The following is a 19,727-nucleotide window of genomic DNA, read 5'->3' on the forward strand; positions in this document are numbered from 1 at the left end:
CATATATACCCCTCTGGAGTTGGTTTTAATCTTGGAAACAATGTCTAGTATTTTAATAACATGAATTTTATGTCCAGGTCTGGAATTATTTGCATGTACAATAATTTATTTTTCTGGATTATATTTTGAAGAAAATTGAGTACAGAAATCTTTTTAAAGTCTTTATTAAAATAAAACTGAATATGTATAAATTAGTGAATTTAATTTCAATATGTAAATTTGGCCATTTACCTCTTGTTTAAACAAGATAGGTAGCTATGCAAAGTTGATTTTAACTTTCCTTGCCTGGGATTTTTTTACTGGCAAATTTTCGGCTTCTCAGAGATTTTGGCTGCTTAAATGATAGTTAGCCTGTTGTACTACTGCAGTGTGCTTGACTTCCCTTTGTATTGCAAGTAAAAACCTAACATTTTATTTGGCATTAGAGCAGATGGTCCAGCTAGGTCTTATTTTTGGGGAAACACAGCACATGTACTGGTAGTGTTGTATGTAGGTTAAGAATGTAGGCTTTGGATTCACAGTTGCGTTTGAATCCTGAATCTGAGCCTCAATTTTTTAAATCTGTAGAATGGGAATGATAAAAGTGATGATTTACCGTAGAACATTGTTGTGAGGTTTCAAGAGAGATTTTAAGCTCTTATTGTAGCACCTGATAGATAATGTAAGTACTTAGTGACTGGTAGCTGTTACTTATTGTAGTTATCGTTAAATACTTATCCGATTCTGTTGTTTTTATTGACCATATTTGTTTGATAAGAAGTTCTATTCAGTTTGTTTTCTTTGGGAGAAAGAATAAAATATAAACTTTTCAGTCAATTTAAATTCTGTGACATTTTAATTTTACACTATGGTAAATGTGAATAAGGCATATAACTGAGTTTGAAATCCAAAATTCGCAGAACAATTTATCAACAGTTTTCCTTAATCAGGACTATTACCTGAATTAAAATGTATTTTTTTAATTTATTTTACTAATTCTTGATTAAAAGTCTATTATGGAAAACTCATTGAAGCCTTTAATTTATTACTATATATTGAAAATTTATCCTTTACTAAAAAATATTTTTGATTGTTTCCTTTTTCTTTTCAGCCTTTTATTGACTGCTGATTTGTGAGCTATTGTCAATTTGCGTAACCTTATCTTGTAACTCAGCTGAGAACATTAAACCAAAGTTAGAGTAAAATTAGTCATACTGCTTAAATTAATAATGTAATTGTTTGGATATTATATTCTGTGTTTTTTTTTTCCTGAGTGTGTAACAGGTACTTTTTAACCAAAGATTTTATAACTCCATTGAGTAACTCTCATTGTCATCTTTACCTCATAAAAATTATTTTTGATTTGGACCTCTTTTTCCTAATTTTTTAAATATATGTAATACTTTGGTGCAAATTCAGAGCTTAAATTACAGTTATTTTTGTAATCGAGATTTCTGTGAGCCTGTACTTTAATTTTTTCAGAGTCTAGAGTTTTTCTTAAAGGGCTCGTGACATTTAAAGCATTTGGAGTTTTGGCATGAGTTCTGAATTTTTGTTGTTGATGTTATTTTTTTGAGTCTCGTCCCTCTGCCTGAAATTTATTATATAAACACTTAGTGGTCACTTCAAACAGTTAAAATAGACAGCTGTCTGCATTTTGAGAAATTTTAGGGCCTTTTAATTTCAGAATTTTCAAGCTGCATACAAATTAATGTAGAATACAGTAGTTTCCTCTAATGGATCATTGTAAATTGTAAACCCTGGTCATTTCTTTGTCTATTTTTTTTCTTCAGAAATAGTCATCTTGTTTAGCCATGCTGTTTCAGCTTCAACTAGGGTGAAGGACCCTATTAGGGAATCTCTCATTTCACATCAGCTTTCACACAGGAACAAAAACTCTTATATTTAAATAATGAAAAGTATGATTAGATTTTAGGGCAGTCCTTTTCTTGGGGGGGAAAAGTGTTAATTATAAACAAACCACTTTTAGGGTAAGAGGTTAGGACAGAATTTGCACCTGTTTCTCTCACAATTGATTATAGTAAATCACACATTAAGGAGAGAACATGTTTATATAATTTCCTGGAAACCAAACCATTCTGTTTCGTTTCCTCATTCTTAATAAGGACAGGTGACTTTATCAGGTAGTGAGTGTTACCTCCTAGAACCTGAACCTACAATCCTTACAAAACAGGAAAACTCCCTTTGCGCTGGATCTGAATTATCAACAAAGAAACAAAACTTACTTTATGAAATTAAGGTTTGAATCTGATAATATTCTCAGCCTATACATTTATTTTAATCTCAAAAACTTCCTTCAGCAGTTCTTAACAATGTTGAGCAGATTTCTCAGTTTTGAACAACTATTACTCCACTATTATATGGGTCCAGTCTTAGTAGTAATGGCTGGAGTCACAGGAGAAAGACAGCAAATTTCTTTATTTATGTAGCTTTCTTACTTTGTGCTGGCATTTGGGTTTTAAGCAAAAGCAGTAAACAATATTTAGCACAGGTTAGCGAAGTAGATTTAGAGTCCTCATAGAAGATTACCCATTGAGACCCAAGGTGAGTTATGTTTGATTTTAACTTACAATATCCTGCTCAACCCTCAGCTCTTTGTCTGAGGTAGTTATCTCAAACATAATACCTTTTATTAATTTCAAAGTGACAAAGTCTAAGGAATTTTAATAAAGAATCCAATAGAGTCATGGGATTTATTTTATTAACATGCATGGAGAAGTGCAAATGCATTGTTGTATAATATTACTTTAAAATATACCAACATTAATTCATTTTACTGGTGGTGGACATTTAGAGTATGACAGTTAATGTGGTATCAGCATTCTTTGACATGTCTTTTGGTGCACATGTGCATGCATGTATTTTATTTGGATATATACCTAGAAGTGGAATTTCTTGATTATAGAGTATGCATATATGCTTTTACATTAATGTAAGGTCTTAAGTGATTGAATTGATTTATACTCCCACTGGGAATATGAAAGTGCCCATTGTGCTACATCCTTGCAAACACCCAGTGTTCTAATTCTTAGAGATTTCTGATGGAGGTATAGTAGTTGTAGTTTTATTTCGTATTTTTAATGGCTAATGAGATTGAACACAGTTTAAGAGGAATATTAGGCATTTGGATATTTTCTGAGAAGTTTTTTTTGTTTGTTTGTTTTTTTAAAGATTTTATTGGGGAAGGGGAACAGGACTTTATGGGGGAACAGTGTGTACTTCCAGGCCTTTTTTCCAAGTCAAGTTGTCCTTTCAATCTTAGTTATGGAGGGTGCCGTTCAGCTTCAGGTTGTTGTCTTAGCTGTGGAGGGTGCAGCTCAGCTCCAGGTCCAGTTGCCGTTTCTAGTTGCAGGGGGCACAGCCCACCATCCCTTGCGGGAGTCGAACTGGCAACCTTGTGGTTGAGAGGATGCACTCCAACCAACTGAGCCATCGGGAGCTCAGCAGCAGCTCAGCTCAAGGTGCCGTGTTCAATCTTAGGTGCAGGGGGCGCTGCCCACCATCCCTTGCGGGACTCGAGGAATTGAACTGGCATCCTTGTGGTTGAGAGCCCACTGGCCCATGTGGGAATCGAACCGGCAGCCTTCGGAGTTAGAAGCACGGAGCTCTAACCGCCTGAGCCACCGGGCCGGTCCCTCTGAGAAGTTTAATTCCTTTGCCAGTTTTAAAAATCAAATTGTCTGTGTTTTCCTTACTGATACATGGAGATTCTTTATATGTTTTGGATATAAGTCCTTTGTCTGACTTAATGTATAATTCATTAAAAAAATTGTTAAAGTTAGTGTTTTTATTTATGGTTGAAAAAGTCTTTCTTACCCTTAGGTCAGGAAGACATTTTTCGACATTCTAGAAGTTTTGTTGTTTTACTTTCGTATTTTGATCTACAGTTTAATTGAAATTGATTTTTGTGTATGATATTGGGTGAGGAATAAAGATTTCTTTTCTATATAGACAACCATTGGTCCTAACACTATAGCAAAGACAAGCCTTTCCTCTTTTTTTTTTTTTGCAGTATCATTTTTGTCATAAAACAAGTGTCTTTAAGTGCATGGGTCTGGGATCTCTAGCTTGTTCCATTAGTCTATTTGCTTCATCTTATATTATTGGCACACTACCTTAATTTCTGGAGCTTTATAAGAAGGGTTGCTTTCTGATAAAGAAAGTTCTACCTCTGTTATTTTTTAAAAATTGAAGTATAATTGACATACTAAATTATATTTAGGTGACAGCATAATGATTTTGATATATATTGCAAAATGATCACAGTAAGTCTAGTTAACATCCGACACCCATTCATAGTTAAGTTTTTTTTTCTTGTGATGAGAACTTTTAAGAACTATTCTCTTAGCCACTTTCAAATATAGAATACAATATTACTAGCTGTAGTCGCCCTCCTGTACGTTATGTACTCATTCCTTGTCTTTTTTTTTTTAAACTGAAGAACATATATTTGTTTTTCACCAAGACTTTATCTTGAGGACATAACTGCATCACCAACCCCCCCCAGCTTGAAGAAGGGTTAGTACAGTGAATGTTATAAAGCAGGCATGAACAGTTTTTGAAGGTCTGAAACCAACATTAATTGACAAAGAACAATTTCCATCTAAATAATCATAAAAATGTTTAAGTAAGAAAAAGAAAGAAAAAAAGGGTGTGACCAACATTGACCAAGATCCTCACATTCATCTAACACATTTAATCCTGGCTAGAGTGTACAAAAATGGAAACAGGAGTACTATAATACAGAATTTGCACTATAGCATGCTGTACACACCTGAGTTCCAAACGTACTTCCATCCCCTTCATGCTTCCACCACAACTATTTCCCTGCCTGTTGGGCCTGCTGACAAAGGAGCACGTACGAGGTCTGACAATTAAGCTCGCGAACTCATCCTAGGAAAAGTGCTATATACCTCATTGCTGAGTATTTCTATGGTCATCTTTGAAGTACTCCCCTTGGGAAGCTATGCACCAATGCCAGTGCGTAGTCTATCCTTCAAAGCAATTTTGGAACTCTTTCTGGAATGGCCATCACAGCTGTCGTTATATTATCTTTGATGCCCTGAATGTCATCAAAAGTTCTTCCTTTCAGTATTTCCTTTATCTTTGGGTAAAGAAAGAAGTCATTGGGGGCCAGATCAGGTGAGTAGGGAGGGTGTTCCAATACAGTTATTTGTTTACTGGCTAAAAAATTTCTCACAAACAATGCAGTGTGAGCTGGTGCATTGTTACGATGCAAGAGCTCCTTCGGGACCATTTTTGCACACCTTTCTCATGCCAAGATTTTCAGTTAAGATTTCCTAACTGTGCTATGTTTCTCACAGTCAGCGGATGATTATGATGCACAATCCGATGAATTTTTCCAGTGTTTTTGTCAGTTGTGCTTGTTACTGCCCGCTCTGACCTCTCTTCATCTGTGGCACATTCTCTCCCATCAGAAAAACATTTAATCTGTTTGTACCCTGCAGTTCTCTTCTTGGTGTTATCCTCATACACTTGGACTAACATGTCCCTGATATCACTTCCACTTTTGCCAAGTTTAACAAGAAATTTAATGTCTGTTCGTTACTCTAATTTAAACTCAGACATCCTCATGACTGCACGCAAAAACTATAATGAATGCCACTCAGCAAGACACTGCCACACGTTGACACGAACACAGCTGTGAGACACTGATATACCAATGTAAGCGCACGGTGGCAAGTTCATGAAGTTAATTGTCACACCTTGTAGATCTTGAATACAGTCTTTGTTATAAGGCTGGTACTTCTGGGTATCAGCTCGGTGAACAAGGCAGCTGAGGTCTGCCAGATCATCAATAAAATCAAGCAGTTGATATCATATGTGATAGAGGGGCTGTTGGGATTCATTCTCTTCAGATGTTCTTCATACATTTTACAAACGCCTTCCTTGCATTCATTCATAGTGTAAGTTCTTTTGGCCTCTTGGTAGGCTGTATCAGCAAAATGGTGTGAGACATTCTGCTAGACTCTTTCGCTGAAGCTTCCACCGACACTGCCCTCCCTGTGTTCTTAGAGTGTTTTGTCTCTTGGATGTTTGCATTTGGAATCATAGCCTGAGTTTCTGCATGTAAACTTTTTTGGGTTTCATTGAATCCATAAATCAGTTTGGGGAGAATTGTCGTCTCTGCAATATTGAGTCTTCTATATAGTACATGTGTTTTTATTTAGATGTTCTTTAATTTCTCTCATAACTTTTTATGTTCTGTATAGAAGTGTCATATGTCTGTTATTTTTAGACATAATTTTTGATGCTCTTGTAAAGAGAATAGTTTTGAAAACTTTACTGTTTGTTCCTGGTACATAAGAAATATATATGTATATGTATAATGTAGTTTATGTATGAGGTGTGATCAGATAATATGGTGAATGTTTAAATAAAAAAATGTATTACAGTAAAAGACAAATTGCCATTGATCCCCCTCAAAATACTCCTCCTTGCTTCGAACACACTTATCCCATCGTTCTTGCCACTTTCTGAAGCAGTTCTGGAAGTCCTCTTTTATGAGGGTCTTTAGTTGTGCTGTCATGGCTGCCTCGATGTCCTGAATCACTTCAAAACATTTACCTGTCATGGTTATTTTGACTTTGTTGCACGGTGCCAGATCTGGTGAATAAGGTGGATGAGGACAAGACATAATGTTTTTATTTGACAGAAATTGCCATATACCAGAGGTGATGTGTAACACGGAGCGTTGTCATGATGGAGGATGAAGTAAGACACTCATGAAAGACGACTTCCAGAACTGGTTCAGAAAGTGGCAAGAATGATGGGATAAGTGTGTTCGAAGCAAAGGGGAGTATTTTGAGGGGGATTAATGGCAATGTGTCTTTTACTGTAATAATTTTTTTTTAATTGTGGAATATTGGGGAACAGTGTGTTTTTCCAGGACCCATTAGCTCCAAGTCAAGTCGTTTTCAATCTAATTGTAGAGGGCGTAGCTCAGCTCCATGTGAAGTCATTTTCACTCTAGTTGTAGAGGGCGCAGCTCGCTGGCTCATGTGGGAATCAAACCGGTGATGGTGTTATGAGCACTGCGCTCTAACCAACTGAGCCAATTGGCCGCCCATAAATTTTTTTTTTTAATTTAAACATTCACTGTATTTTGTGATCACACCTTGTATATTTATTTATTTGTATTAACTTTCTAAGCAGAAATCTTGCTAAAGTAGTTAATTCCAAAAAAGTTTATCTGGACATTATTTTGGATTTTCTGCTTACATAATCATATCATCTCAGAGTAATCTTGATTTTAATTCTTCGTTTCTAATCCCATGCCTTTTAATTACTCTGTTGCCTATTTCACTGTCTAGGGTCTTCAGTTCAAGTTGAATTGAAGGCATTCTTATTTGGTTCCTAGTCTCAGAAGGAAAAGTTTTTACATTTCACTGTTAGAATAGTATTCACTATAGGACTTATGTAGATATCTTTGATTAGATTAGAATGAAGCCATATATCCTTTATTTGCAAATTTGTTCTTAATTTGTATCCCTTGCCTTTGTCAAGGCTTAGTATCTTAGTTTGTTGTTAGATGATTTGTTTAGGAGTTTTATTCTTATAGTTAAACTACTATGAGAACAAAACTATAATGTAAGCACTTTAGATTTAGAAATGGGTTGGAATGTTGTGCAGAAAAAAGTAAGGGAGCAGATTTATCTTAGATTGGAGTACTTACAGTTAGAGGTTAATTCAGTAAAGAGTTGTTGATACTAATCAATGTGTGCGTATAAAATACATTTGCCTAATTCACTCTATAGTGTTTGGGTTGCTACCATAGAAAGGTATAGAGTAGCGTGTAGTAAGATGATATTACTTGGATGGATGATTCCCTTTTCGGCAAGAAGTTAATACTAATTCTTCAGATTGGTGTGTGTGTGTGTGTGTGTGTGTGTGTGTGTGTGTGTAGATTAAATTACTTATAACCTGTTATGTGTGTAATCGTATTTCTTAGTTTATGCTTTTCAGAATAAAGTGTGTGTAGTTTTATTAGAGGAAGCAAAATAGTAAGTGATCTTGTTTTTAAAGACACATGTATTTCACATATTCATTATACATTAATGCCATCTTTGTTTCTTTATAGATTAGAATATGGCTACATATCCCTGCTGTCATGCAGCACATTATCCCTTTTAGGACCTATGTTATCAGGTAAGTTTATAAAATCTTTTCTGTCTGATTATCATTGTAATATATTTAAACAATTTATAATACAGTAAAGAATTATATTGTTTTGCTTTTTTTTTTAATTTTTTTTAAAAAAATTTTTATTGGGGAATATTTGGGAAAAGTGTGTTTTTCCAGGGCCCATCAGCTCCAAGTCATTGATTGTCCTTCAGTCTAGTTGTAGAGGGCACAGCTCAGCTCCAAGTCCAGTCGCTGTTTTCAATCTTAGTTGCAGGGGGCGCTGCCCATGATCTCATGTGGGAATTGAACCGGCAGCCTTGGTGTTGAGAGCTGGTGGTCTAACCAACTGAGCCATCCGGCCGCCCCTCTGGCAGCTCAGTGGCAGCTCGTTGTCTTCAATCTAGTTGTGGAGGGCACAGCTCATTGGCCCATGTGGGAATCGAACCAGCAACCCTGTTGTCAGAGCTCGCGCTCTAACCAATTGAGCCATCCAGCCGCCCCAAGAATTATATTGTATTAAAGTCCCTTGCATTCACATTCTCTAGAGAAAATTTTATTGGGCAGTTTGGTGTATAGTAGTTGAATGTGTGTGTAGGTTTCTGTTTAATGTTTACTTTTAAGCGATTTAGACTTTTTTTTTTGCATAAGTATAGAAAAACAAAGATTAATAATGGTTACGTGGTATTCCACTATATTCAGTCAACAAGTACCTATATACTATGTATTATAGTCTAAGCACTGGGGATTTAGTGGAGAAGAAAATATTTCTCCTTTCATGCCATCTGTACAAAATAAGTAAATGATGTAGTTCATCAGACGATGAGTATTACAGAGAAAAACAGCAGCAAAGGTGAATTGAGAGTTCTAGAGGATAGGTCACAATTTTAAATATCTAAATATAGAGGTGGTGACAGTTGAGTTTTGGAAATCTCAGCCTAGGAAGAACACCTGTAAAGGGGATAGAGAAAAAATTGTATTGATTAGACTTAGAGTATGAACTGTTTTAGTTCTAAGATTGTATTTCCCGATATAATTGAAAGTTTATATTATTTTTATTCATTTGAAACATTTGAATGCCTATTAATTTCCCATAGTTGGAATTATTGGAGGAAGTGTCAGGAAAAGGAACAGATAGTAAGGAACTCTCTGCAACTAAAGTGATGTGATAGGGGAAATATGAGGCCTTTCTGAAAGGTGACATCTGAAGAACATGAATCAGCTAATCAAATGGTAATTAGAAGGGCATATTCCAGGTAGAAGGGACATAAAGGCATAGGCTTTGAAGTTGGAAAGAGTATGACATATTGGAGAAACTAGAAGCAGACTGGTGTGGAGCTTAGTGTGTAAGGGGGTATAATTATGATTTGAGTTTGGATAAGCAGGGGCAGATTATTTAGGACCTTCAAGCCATTAGAAGGAGTTTGGAGTTAATTTTAGCAGTGCAACTCTACTGAAGGGTTTTAAACAGATGATTCATGATGGTTTTTAAAAGATCACTTTGGCCTTTAAGTGTATCATAAACTATAACAGGTTGGAGTAGAAGGTAGGAGACCAACTGAAAGGTTAATGTAGTAGTCCTGGAAAGAAATGATGCTTACTTGTGCAAGGATTGTTTGTGGTGATTTTTGAAAGTTGAATGGATATAAGTGAAAATGAAATCAACAAGATTGGTAATTGTACAGTTTAAGGAAATGGGTAGTATCATGGATGACAGTTACCCCTTACCCCAATTTCTCTTTTGTGCTGTGGATATCATTAACTGAGATGTGAAAGACTGGGAGACTTAATTTGAGATTCCTGTGGGTCGTTGAAGCGGCACTGGTAAATTGAGAGTATAAGCCTCAGAACATCATTATTAATTTAGGAGTTGTCACATAAAGGCAGCACTTAAAAACCATGGGAGTGAATGGGGTTGTCTGTGGAGAGACTGTAGAAAGAGAACAGAAGTGAGCCTAGGACGTAGTCCTGTGTCAGTTTGCTTTTGCTGTGTAAGAAAACAGCCCCCCAAAACAGTGGCTTGAAATAACAGCCATTTATTGTTTCTCACAGTTCTCTGGTTGGCGAGTTCTTCTGATCTGGGCTGACTTGGCTGGAACTGATGCTCTAAGATAGCATCACTTTCATGTCCCGTGTTTGGCAGGGTGATGGTCTTGATGGAGGAAGGAGGCTTACATATGTCCCACAGATGCTAGATGTCATTTGGGGCATTGACCAGCTCTCTTTCATCCAGCTGCTAACCTGGGCCACTTATCTTGGTGGTGGAAGAATTCCTAGTGAAAGAGGGCAAGCTCAGAGACTTCTCAAGCTTCTGCTTATGTCATCTCTTAATGCCTCATTAGCCAAAGGAAGTTTCATGGCAAAGCTTAGATTCAAGGAAGTAGAGAAATAGATGACACCTCTTGATGGAAAGAGTGGCAAAGTCTGTTATGTTGTAAAGACTTCAGTATAAAGTGATGGGAAGAATATGGGGCCTTTTTGCAACCCATTACAAGTCCATAGGAGCCCTGATGTTGAAAGATTGGATAGAGAAGAGAAACCAGCCAAATAGAATCCATAGGGCCTGAGATAAAAACTAGTGGCTTATGATTTTTGGAAGCCAAAAAAGAAAAATGTTTTAAAATGTACACATTTAGAAGAATTTTGGCTGTGTGGGGAATATATACACTGTTTGTATGAAGTTAGCTGAAATTTGCTAAAACCGGAGCTGACGGGTACTAGAAAATAGTAAAGCTGTACTGGAGGTGCAGAATCCTATGGTAAATGACGCAGCTCTTCGCAGTTTCTGATTTAAGTTGGCCTCTCAGCAAAGAACATACTGCCACCTGTCATAATCCTTGAAGCATCACTTAGAAATAGTTTAAGTTGGGAATGTTAATCCCAGGACGCTAGGTTCTACTGTACTAAACATTTTGGAGGTACGGTGCAAATGAATGTTATTGAATTGTTGAGTGGTGTTTAGAAATATTTTTCAAGTTTATGTGTATGTTTTATTTCTGCAACATTTCAGGTATTTATGCAAGCTCTCTGATCAGGAGTTAAGACAGAGTGCAGCTCGCAACATGGCTGATTTAATGTGGAGCACAGTGAAAGAACCGTTGGACACAACGTTATGTTTTGATAAAGAAAGCCTAGATCTTGCATTTAAGTACTTTATGTCACCTACTTTGACTATGAGATTGGCTGGACTAAGTCAGATAACGGTAAGCTATATTTTATTGTTGGTCTTTTTTTTATTTACCTTTCAGACTATCATCATCACCATAATAATACCTACTGTGTTTCTCCGAAAATAACACCTAGTCGGACCATCAGTTTTAATGCGTCTTTTGGAGCAAAACTTAATATAAGACTCGGTATTATATTATTATATTATATATTATGTTATATTCTATTACATTATACCTGGTCTTATATTAAAATAAGACTTGGTCTTATATAAGACCCGGTGTTATGTTATGTTGTGTTGTTGTGTTGTGTTGTGTTGAATTATATTAGACTCAGTCTTATATTAAAATAAGACCCGGTATTCCATTATATTTATTATATTATTTTATATTAGACTCGGTCTTATATTAAGACTTGGTATTATATTATATTGTATTGTATTGTATTATATTATATTACATTATATATATTATATATGTTATATTGTATTACATTATTTTATGTTATATAATATTACATTAAGACCCAGTATTATATTATATTATATTATTATATTATTTTATATGATATTATACCGGGTCTTATATTAAAATAAGACAGGGTCTTATATTAATTTTTGCTCCAAAAGACACATTACAACTGATGGTCCGGCTAGGGCTTATTTTCCAAGAAACATGGTACTACTATTGGAGCACTGACCTTATGCCAGTCATTGCGTTAAATATTTTTACATGCATGACTTTATAAGGTCCTCATAGAAATAGTTTTCCCTATTTTGAATATGAGGAGACGAGGGTTAGATTTGAATATTATAAGTAGTAACAATTCATTATCCAGGCAGAAGCCATAGATTAATTGGCCATAGGCCAGATTTGACTAATAGAAATGTTTTGCTTGGTTTGCACAGTAGCAAATACTGTTTTAAGTATGGAGAAATATGTATTATTGACTTCTCTTGTGGAGTGGAGTGGGGTGGAGAGGAAGGCCTGATATCCTAGAGCCTGTATTCTTGCATAAGTAATTTTCTAGAGCTAAGTATTTAGCCGGTTTCCTTAGAATGGATATGATTTCTCTGGTTTATCAAGGTCTCCATTAGCTTTACTTCTTTCTATTTGTTGCCTGTTTTTGTAGTGTAGTTATTCTGATTTTACCCATATATTGGACTTTGTACATACAGAAAGTAATTGGTGACATTTTGCAAAATTAAATCTTAGATGTGTTTATCTAGAGGGCTTTCAAACCCAAAATTCTATGTCTGTAATGACATATTACTGCTGCCTTGTATTAGATTTTAGTATTTTTCCCTTATTCAGCTTTGTTTTCTGTAGGGTGAATAGTGGAATAAAGCATAAGTATTACTTGTGGGATGAATTTATTTCTATTTCATCTTTTAATATGATAAAGGATCTAGCCAGACTACTTGGGAGTTGTGTGTGTGTGTGTGTGTATCTGATTATCTATCTTAAAATTTGTAATTTTGATTTGGTTGTTAATTATGATCTACAAATATCAAACCATGTTTTTTGACCATTGCTAACATGTACAAGAGTAATTTTGGGAAAAAACTTTGAATTTTTTTTTTTTTTTTAGAATCAACTTCACACCTTCAATGATGTGTGCAATAATGAATCATTGGTATCAGACACAGAAACGTAAGTAGGAGCATTATTTATACATAAGTAATACCATTTTAATATGTGACTTTTTATATGTTAAATATAATTGTGACTTTATTAGATTTGAAGTGTTTACTAGAAATTCTTTGCCTTGTGGATTCATTTGTTGTCTTGATAAGCTTTCAAAATAATACAGCAAAACATTTCTCCATGTTTTTGAAATGCACATACCAACATTTGCACAAGATGCAAAGGATACTATTTATACAGGAGAATTTAGTAATAAAGAATATGGTACTGATAGTTTCAGAAAGCACACTTAATGCGGACAAAGAAAAGACCACATTCAGTGCATTTTGTGGGGTAAAACCAAGTTAATGAAGCTCATGTGTGAAAAGAAGTAGTTTTTATAGTTTAGGGCTTTTCAAGTTCTTAGAAATATTTATTCCAATATTTATTCCATTTAATTGTCCTTCCAGTATAGAAATCAAGTTTTTTCATGTTAGTTGGGTAGTAATATCTTATGCCTGAACAGAGTTATAAATTAAGATGCTAGAAAATTCATCCTTATACGAATGAGTCGTATTTTTGCTTTACTGTAATTTTTGTGCATTAATCTTAGTTCTGCCCTATGGAGTTAATCTCAGTTGAAACTAGCCCATTATGAATTTGAAAACCAGAGACTACGCCTCTTTTTCTTCTCCAGGCTAAAGAGTTTTTATTCCTCCAATTTTTCTTCATATGGTACAGTTTTTAGATTTATTACCAGAGCGGTGGAGTCATTTACCTCTGGCATCATTCTTTGTCAGTGGTTCCCTTAAAGTGTATTGTCCAGAACTGGTAATAGATTTTTAAATTCTGGGTTATGCTAAGAGTATTATTTCGTATCTTCAGAACATTACGTAGACTATATCCAATGTAAGTAAAACTACAGCTCTGGATTTCCTTTTTTTGACCTCTCAGTGACCCCCATCCCCCACCCTCTTGACACTGCCTAATAGAATCTTAAAATTGCTAGTGCAGCAATCCCCCCTATTGCGCCCTCCAAATCCCCCCAAAAAAGAAAAAATAATCCTGGAAACAGTACAATAACTGCACACATCTGGGCTAGGTGGGTCTTTATGTTGATGAAACAGTGGATTGAGAGTAAGAAGGAACTCCATTTTAAAAAGTATAAGGAATATACATCCTACAGATATGGTTGAGAGAAGAGGAAAGAGAGTACAAGTTTTGAGGAACAGAGTAGAGACAGTTTAAATTGGGTAGAGAAGGGTGTGTATAGTGGGAGACAATTGGAGCAAATAGAGCAAATAGAAAAAGTATGATAAATATTCTTGAAGCCTGTGAATTGGGTCTCTTTTTAAGCAGTTTTATTAACATATAAATACTGTATATGTCATAAAATTCACCTGTTTTTGTAAGGAATTTTAGTAAATTTAGAGTTGTGCAACTATCATCACAATTCCATTCTAGAACATTGCCATCACTTCAAAAAGTTCCCTTTTTGTCCATTTGTAGTCAGTCCTCATTCTTATTCCCAGCTCCACTAATCTACTTTGTTGCTATAGATTTGCTTAGTTTGAGCATTTCATATAAATGGAATCATGATAGTGATTTTTTTCATTCGGCTTCTTTGAGTTAGTATACTGTTTTTCATGAGGTTCGTTCATGTTGTGCTGTAAACCAGTAATTGATACCTTTTTATTGCCGAATAGTACGTATTACATTATGTAGATATAACACATTTTGTTTATCCATTTACCAGGTGATGGATATTTTGATTGTTTTCACTTTTTGGTTAGTACGAATAATGCAGCTTTAAACATTTGTGTACAAGTCTTTTTGTGGACATATGTTTTCATTTCTCTTGGTAGATACCTAGAAATATAATTGTTTGTATGGTCATTTTCTGTTTAACTTTTAAAGAAACTCAAAATATTTTCCAATGTATCTGCATTATTTTACATTCTCACTAACAATATATGAGGGTTCCAGTTTCTCCCTATTCTCACCAGCATTTGTTATTATCTGCCTTTTTGATTATAGCCATGCTAGTGAGTGTGAAGTGATATTTCATTATGGTTTTAATTTGCATTTCCCTAATAACTAATGATACAGAACATCTTTTTTGTATGGTAATTATCCATTCTATTTCTTCTTTGGTGAATTGTTTACTTTTTTGCTTAGTTTTTATTGGATTATTTGTCTTGTTTCATGGACTAGCATATGGTCTGTACCACAGAATGTTCATGTGTGCTTAAGAAGACTGTTTATTCTATTGTCTGAAGTGTTCTGTAGATGTCTGTTAGGTCTGATGAGTTGGTAGTATTGTTTGCCTTCTACATTCTTGTTGATTTTTTGCCTACGGTAGTTGTTCTTCCATTATTAAAAGTAGGGTGTTGAAGTCTCTAACTCTAGTCAGAAATAGTAGGAGGCAGTGTAGTGTAGTGCAAGAAGCTGTGCTCTGGAGCCACTTGGATGGGATATGAATCCCAACTCTAGCACCTGTTAGTGGGACAGTCTCAGGCAAGTCACCTCAACACTTCGGAACCTCATTTTCTCTTTTGTAAAATAGAGAAAACAGAATCTGCTAAGATAATTTGTCTTTAGGATTTAAGATTCAAGGGTTTGTGAAGTATTAGTTAATGCAGTGCAGCTACTTTATAGAATATAACTACTATGAGTGACAAGCATTGGTTGTATTATTTGTCTTTTTCTCCCTTCAATTCTGTGTCGTGTATACACACACACCCACCCACCCACCCACCATGGGATAATATTCAGCCATAGAAAAGAATGAAATCTTGCCTTTACGACAAAACAGATGGACCTTGAGGGCATTATGCTAAGTGAAATAGGCAGATAAAGACAAATACTTTATGATCTCACTTATATGTGGACTTTAAAAAACAAAACAAAAACATAAAAAGCCCCCAATCTCATAGATGCAGAGAACAGATTGGTGTTGTCAGAGGTGAAGAGGGAGCAAAATGGGTGAAGAGGGTCAAAAGGTACAAACTTTCAGTTGTAAAATCAGTAAGTCATGGGGATGTAATGTACAGCACAGTAACTATAATCAATACTGTATTGCGTATTTGAAAGTTGCTAAGAGAGTAGATCTTGAAAGTTCTCATCACAAGGAAAAAATATTTTTGTAACTGTGTATGGTGACTAATGTTAACTAGACTTCGGTGATCATTTTGCAATATATACAAATACTGAATCATTACGTGTATGTTGCATACCTGAAACCAGAATAATGTTATATGTCAATTATGCCTCATTAAAAAACTGAGTTTTTGGAAAAAGAGGACCAAATACAAGAAAGCAACCCCAAGAGATAATTTTAATACCCAAGTGAGAGCCATGTTTCTTTTTTTTTTTCTCAGAGGAAGTGGGGCAGGGGGTAGGGAGGAAAGGATGCGGATGGCCTGATGGCAATTTTCCGTAAGGAGAAAAGCCTCCCTTGCATTGCTTTGGTGGAGCTGGGAACTTCAGAACAAATCTTAGTTCTGTGAAGCAGCTGTCTTTAAAGGAGTTCTGCAAATGGATTGTCGAACAGATTGTTTACCTAAAGTTATATAAGATTTGCATTTAGTCAAACCCTCTGACTTCTTCTAGTCAAAGGTAAACAGCAAGTCACGTTGCACTGAGTCATTTCTTCTAACGAGAAACTACTCTAGGATACCCTTGATGCTAATGCCATGCTCTTTTTACCCATTAAAGCAGTTGGTAATAATAATTAAAAAAAGATTCAAGGTTTCAGTATTAGCTAATTCAGTGCAGCGACTTCATAGAATATAACTGCTGTGAGTAACAAGAATTGGCTGTATTGTTTGTCTTTTTTCCCTTCAATTCTGTTGGTGTTTGGTTCATGTATTTTGGGACTTTTTGTTAGGTTTATGTATGTTTATATTTGTAAATGTTCCTGATAATTTCATCCTTTTATCATTATGAAATGTCCCTCTTTGTTTCTTTAAAATGTTTTTTAGCTTAAAAGTCTGTTTTGTGTGATGTTGGTATAACCACTGTAACTTTATTATGCTTACTTATTTTCATAGCATATCTTTTCTCATCCTCTTACTTTCGACCTATTTGTGTTTTTGGATCTAAAGTATGTCTCTTGGAGGCAGCATATAGTTGGATTAAAAAAATCAAGTTACAGTCTCTGCCTTCTGATTGGATTATTTAATCCTTTCTCTTAATGTTTATATATGGTAAGATTTATGTCTCATTTCCTATTGGTTTTCTTTGTATTCTGTCTTTATTCTTTTGCCTTATTTTTCAGTATACCATTTTAAGTCCATTGATTTCTTTTTTTAATGCTTCAAAAATTCTTTTCTTAGTGGTTGCTGAATGGGCTACAATATGCATCTTAATTTATTACTGTCGACTTCGGATTAATAGTAACTTAATTCTAGTAAAATACGGAAACATTGCTCCAGTATAGCGCTATTCCTTTTTTTCTGATCAGAAGTCAGCTTTTAATCTAATTGTGGTTACCTTGTATATATGTGTTTAGTTCTTTTTTTCTTGTTGCTTTCAAAATTTTTCTCTTGGTCTTTGGCTTTTAACAGTTTGACTGTGATGTGTCTAGGTGTGCATTTCCTTGCGTTTAGTATCCTGTTGGCATTTGTTGTCAGTTTTGAATGTGTAGATGAATATTTTTCAAATTTGGGACATTTGGCCATGATTTCTTCAAAATTTTTTCATGCTCCCCCTACTCTTTCTGGGAGTCCCATTATATGTATATTTCCAGAGCCCTGAATGGTTGTTACTGGTAATGTTGTCTAATTTTATGCTTGCTCAGTTATAATTACAGTTCTCAGATATCATAAAAGACACTGGGTGTCCTTTTAATATCTTTCAAGAAACTGAAGAGATGTAGTTTATTTTTTAGAATTATTTTTAGTTGAATTATCTTTTTGTATGTTATGCAAATCAGAGAGTTGAGTCATGGATTTTTAGCTTCTGTAGGGCTACCCAGAAATAGGTAAAATATATCATTAGTAGTTTTATTTTAATGTTTTACCTTTTGAGGCCCATATTATCTAATTCATAGCTTTCTAAAAAAAAAATCTTTAGAGTAAGTTTTTTTTTTTTTTATTCTTCTATGGATAAACAAAAAAGTTATTTAATCTTTCCAGTTTTTTAAGTGTATAATATATAAAGATGAAAAAATTTGGGATATTTTACCACACATTCTATTTTGAAACCTATTTTCTACCTATCACTACTTTTTTCATTAAATGTTTTTCTATAATAGCCACTTAAATTTTTTTGAAGAAATAGAGAATCTAAATTGGTCTACATCTGTTAAAGAAATTGAATCAACAATTTAACCTTACAAAACAAAGCACCAGGTCCAGATACGTTCAATAGGAAAGAAATTATACCAATTCTCTACAATTTCTTTCAGAGGATAGAAACAGTGGGAATCCTGCCATATTTATTCTTGAAGGCCATTACCTAAATACCAAAACCAGACAAAGACATTACAAAAAAAGAAAACTACTTACCAGTATTTCTCATGAACATGGATGCAAAAATAGTCACAAAATATTAGCAAATCAAATCTAACAATGTATAAAAAAGAATTGTACACATTGACCAAATGAGATTTATCTTGCAAAGCTGGTTCAACATTTCAGAATCAATTATATCAATGGCTATCTATCATATCATATATCATATCATATCAATAGCTAAAGAAGAAAAACTACACGGTCATGTGATTTTTGTGATAGATGCAGAAAAGTATTTGACAAAATCACTCATTCGTGATAAAAACTCTCAGTAAACTTAGAGGGGAACTTCCTCAGTTTGGTAAAGGACATCTACAAAAAAACCTACAGCTAACATATTACTTAATGATGAGAAACTTAAACCTTTTCCATTAAGATCAGGAACTAGGAAAGGATGTTCCTCTCACCACTGCTTTTCAATATTTTGTTGGAAGTCCTACCTAATGTGGTAAAGCAAGAAAGGGAAATGAAAGGTATACAGAGTAGGAAGGAAGAAATAAAATTTTTTGATTGCAAATGACATGATCACCTATGTAGGAAATCTGAAAGAACTGACAAACTCATGTAGCTAATGAGCAATTATAGCAAGGTTATAGGACATAATATACAAAAGTGAATCACTTTCCTATATTCCAGCAATCAACAAAAGGAATTTGAAATATGATACCATTTGTGTTAGTACTACAGAAATGAAATACTTAGGTATAAATCTAACACAATGGGGACAAGATCTATATAAGGAAAATTATAAAACTCTGATCAAAGATACCAAAGAACTATATGTACGGATATTCCACGTCAAAGGGTAGAAGGACTTAAAATTGTAAAGATACCAGTTCTTCCCAATTTGATCTATAGAATTAGTGTAATCTCAGTCAAAATCCCAACAAGTTATTTTGAGGATATCAGTAAACTGATTCTAAAGTTTATACAGAGAGGCAAAAGACCCAGAATAACCAACACAGTATTGAAAGGGAAAGTACAAAGTTGGAGTCCTGATACTACCCACCTTCAAGAGTTACTATAAATACATACAGTCAAGACCCGTATATAGTGTCACTGATCTTTGACAAAGGAGCGAAGGCAGTACAATGGATCAAGGATAGTCTTTTCAACAAATGGTGCTGAACGGTTGGACAACCAATGGAAAAAAAAAGAATCTAGACACAGACCTTACACCCTTCACAAAAATTAATTTGAAATAGCTTACACAGTATATCTAAACATAAAATGCAAAACTGTAAAACGCCTGGAAGATAACATTGGAGAAAACCTA

General features: G+C 34.6%; 1 protein-coding gene across 7 annotated transcripts in view; it reads left to right on the forward strand.

Moving 5' to 3' along the window:
• Positions 1 to 19,727, forward strand: part of USP34 (ubiquitin specific peptidase 34) — a 209,536-nt gene that overhangs the window by 50,685 nt on the left and 139,124 nt on the right. For all 7 annotated transcript variants that reach the window (XM_033125149.1, XM_033125154.1, XM_033125155.1 and 4 more), the window contains exons 6-8: positions 8,102 to 8,169; positions 11,153 to 11,345; positions 12,901 to 12,962. In XM_033125149.1, the coding sequence (XP_032981040.1) occupies positions 8,102 to 8,169; positions 11,153 to 11,345; positions 12,901 to 12,962 (323 nt within the window). The remainder of the gene's footprint in view (positions 1 to 8,101; positions 8,170 to 11,152; positions 11,346 to 12,900; positions 12,963 to 19,727) is intronic.

This window comes from Rhinolophus ferrumequinum, chromosome 13 (assembly GCF_004115265.2).
Source record: "Rhinolophus ferrumequinum isolate MPI-CBG mRhiFer1 chromosome 13, mRhiFer1_v1.p, whole genome shotgun sequence".
In the NCBI taxonomy this organism is placed as follows: domain Eukaryota; kingdom Metazoa; phylum Chordata; class Mammalia; order Chiroptera; family Rhinolophidae; genus Rhinolophus; species Rhinolophus ferrumequinum.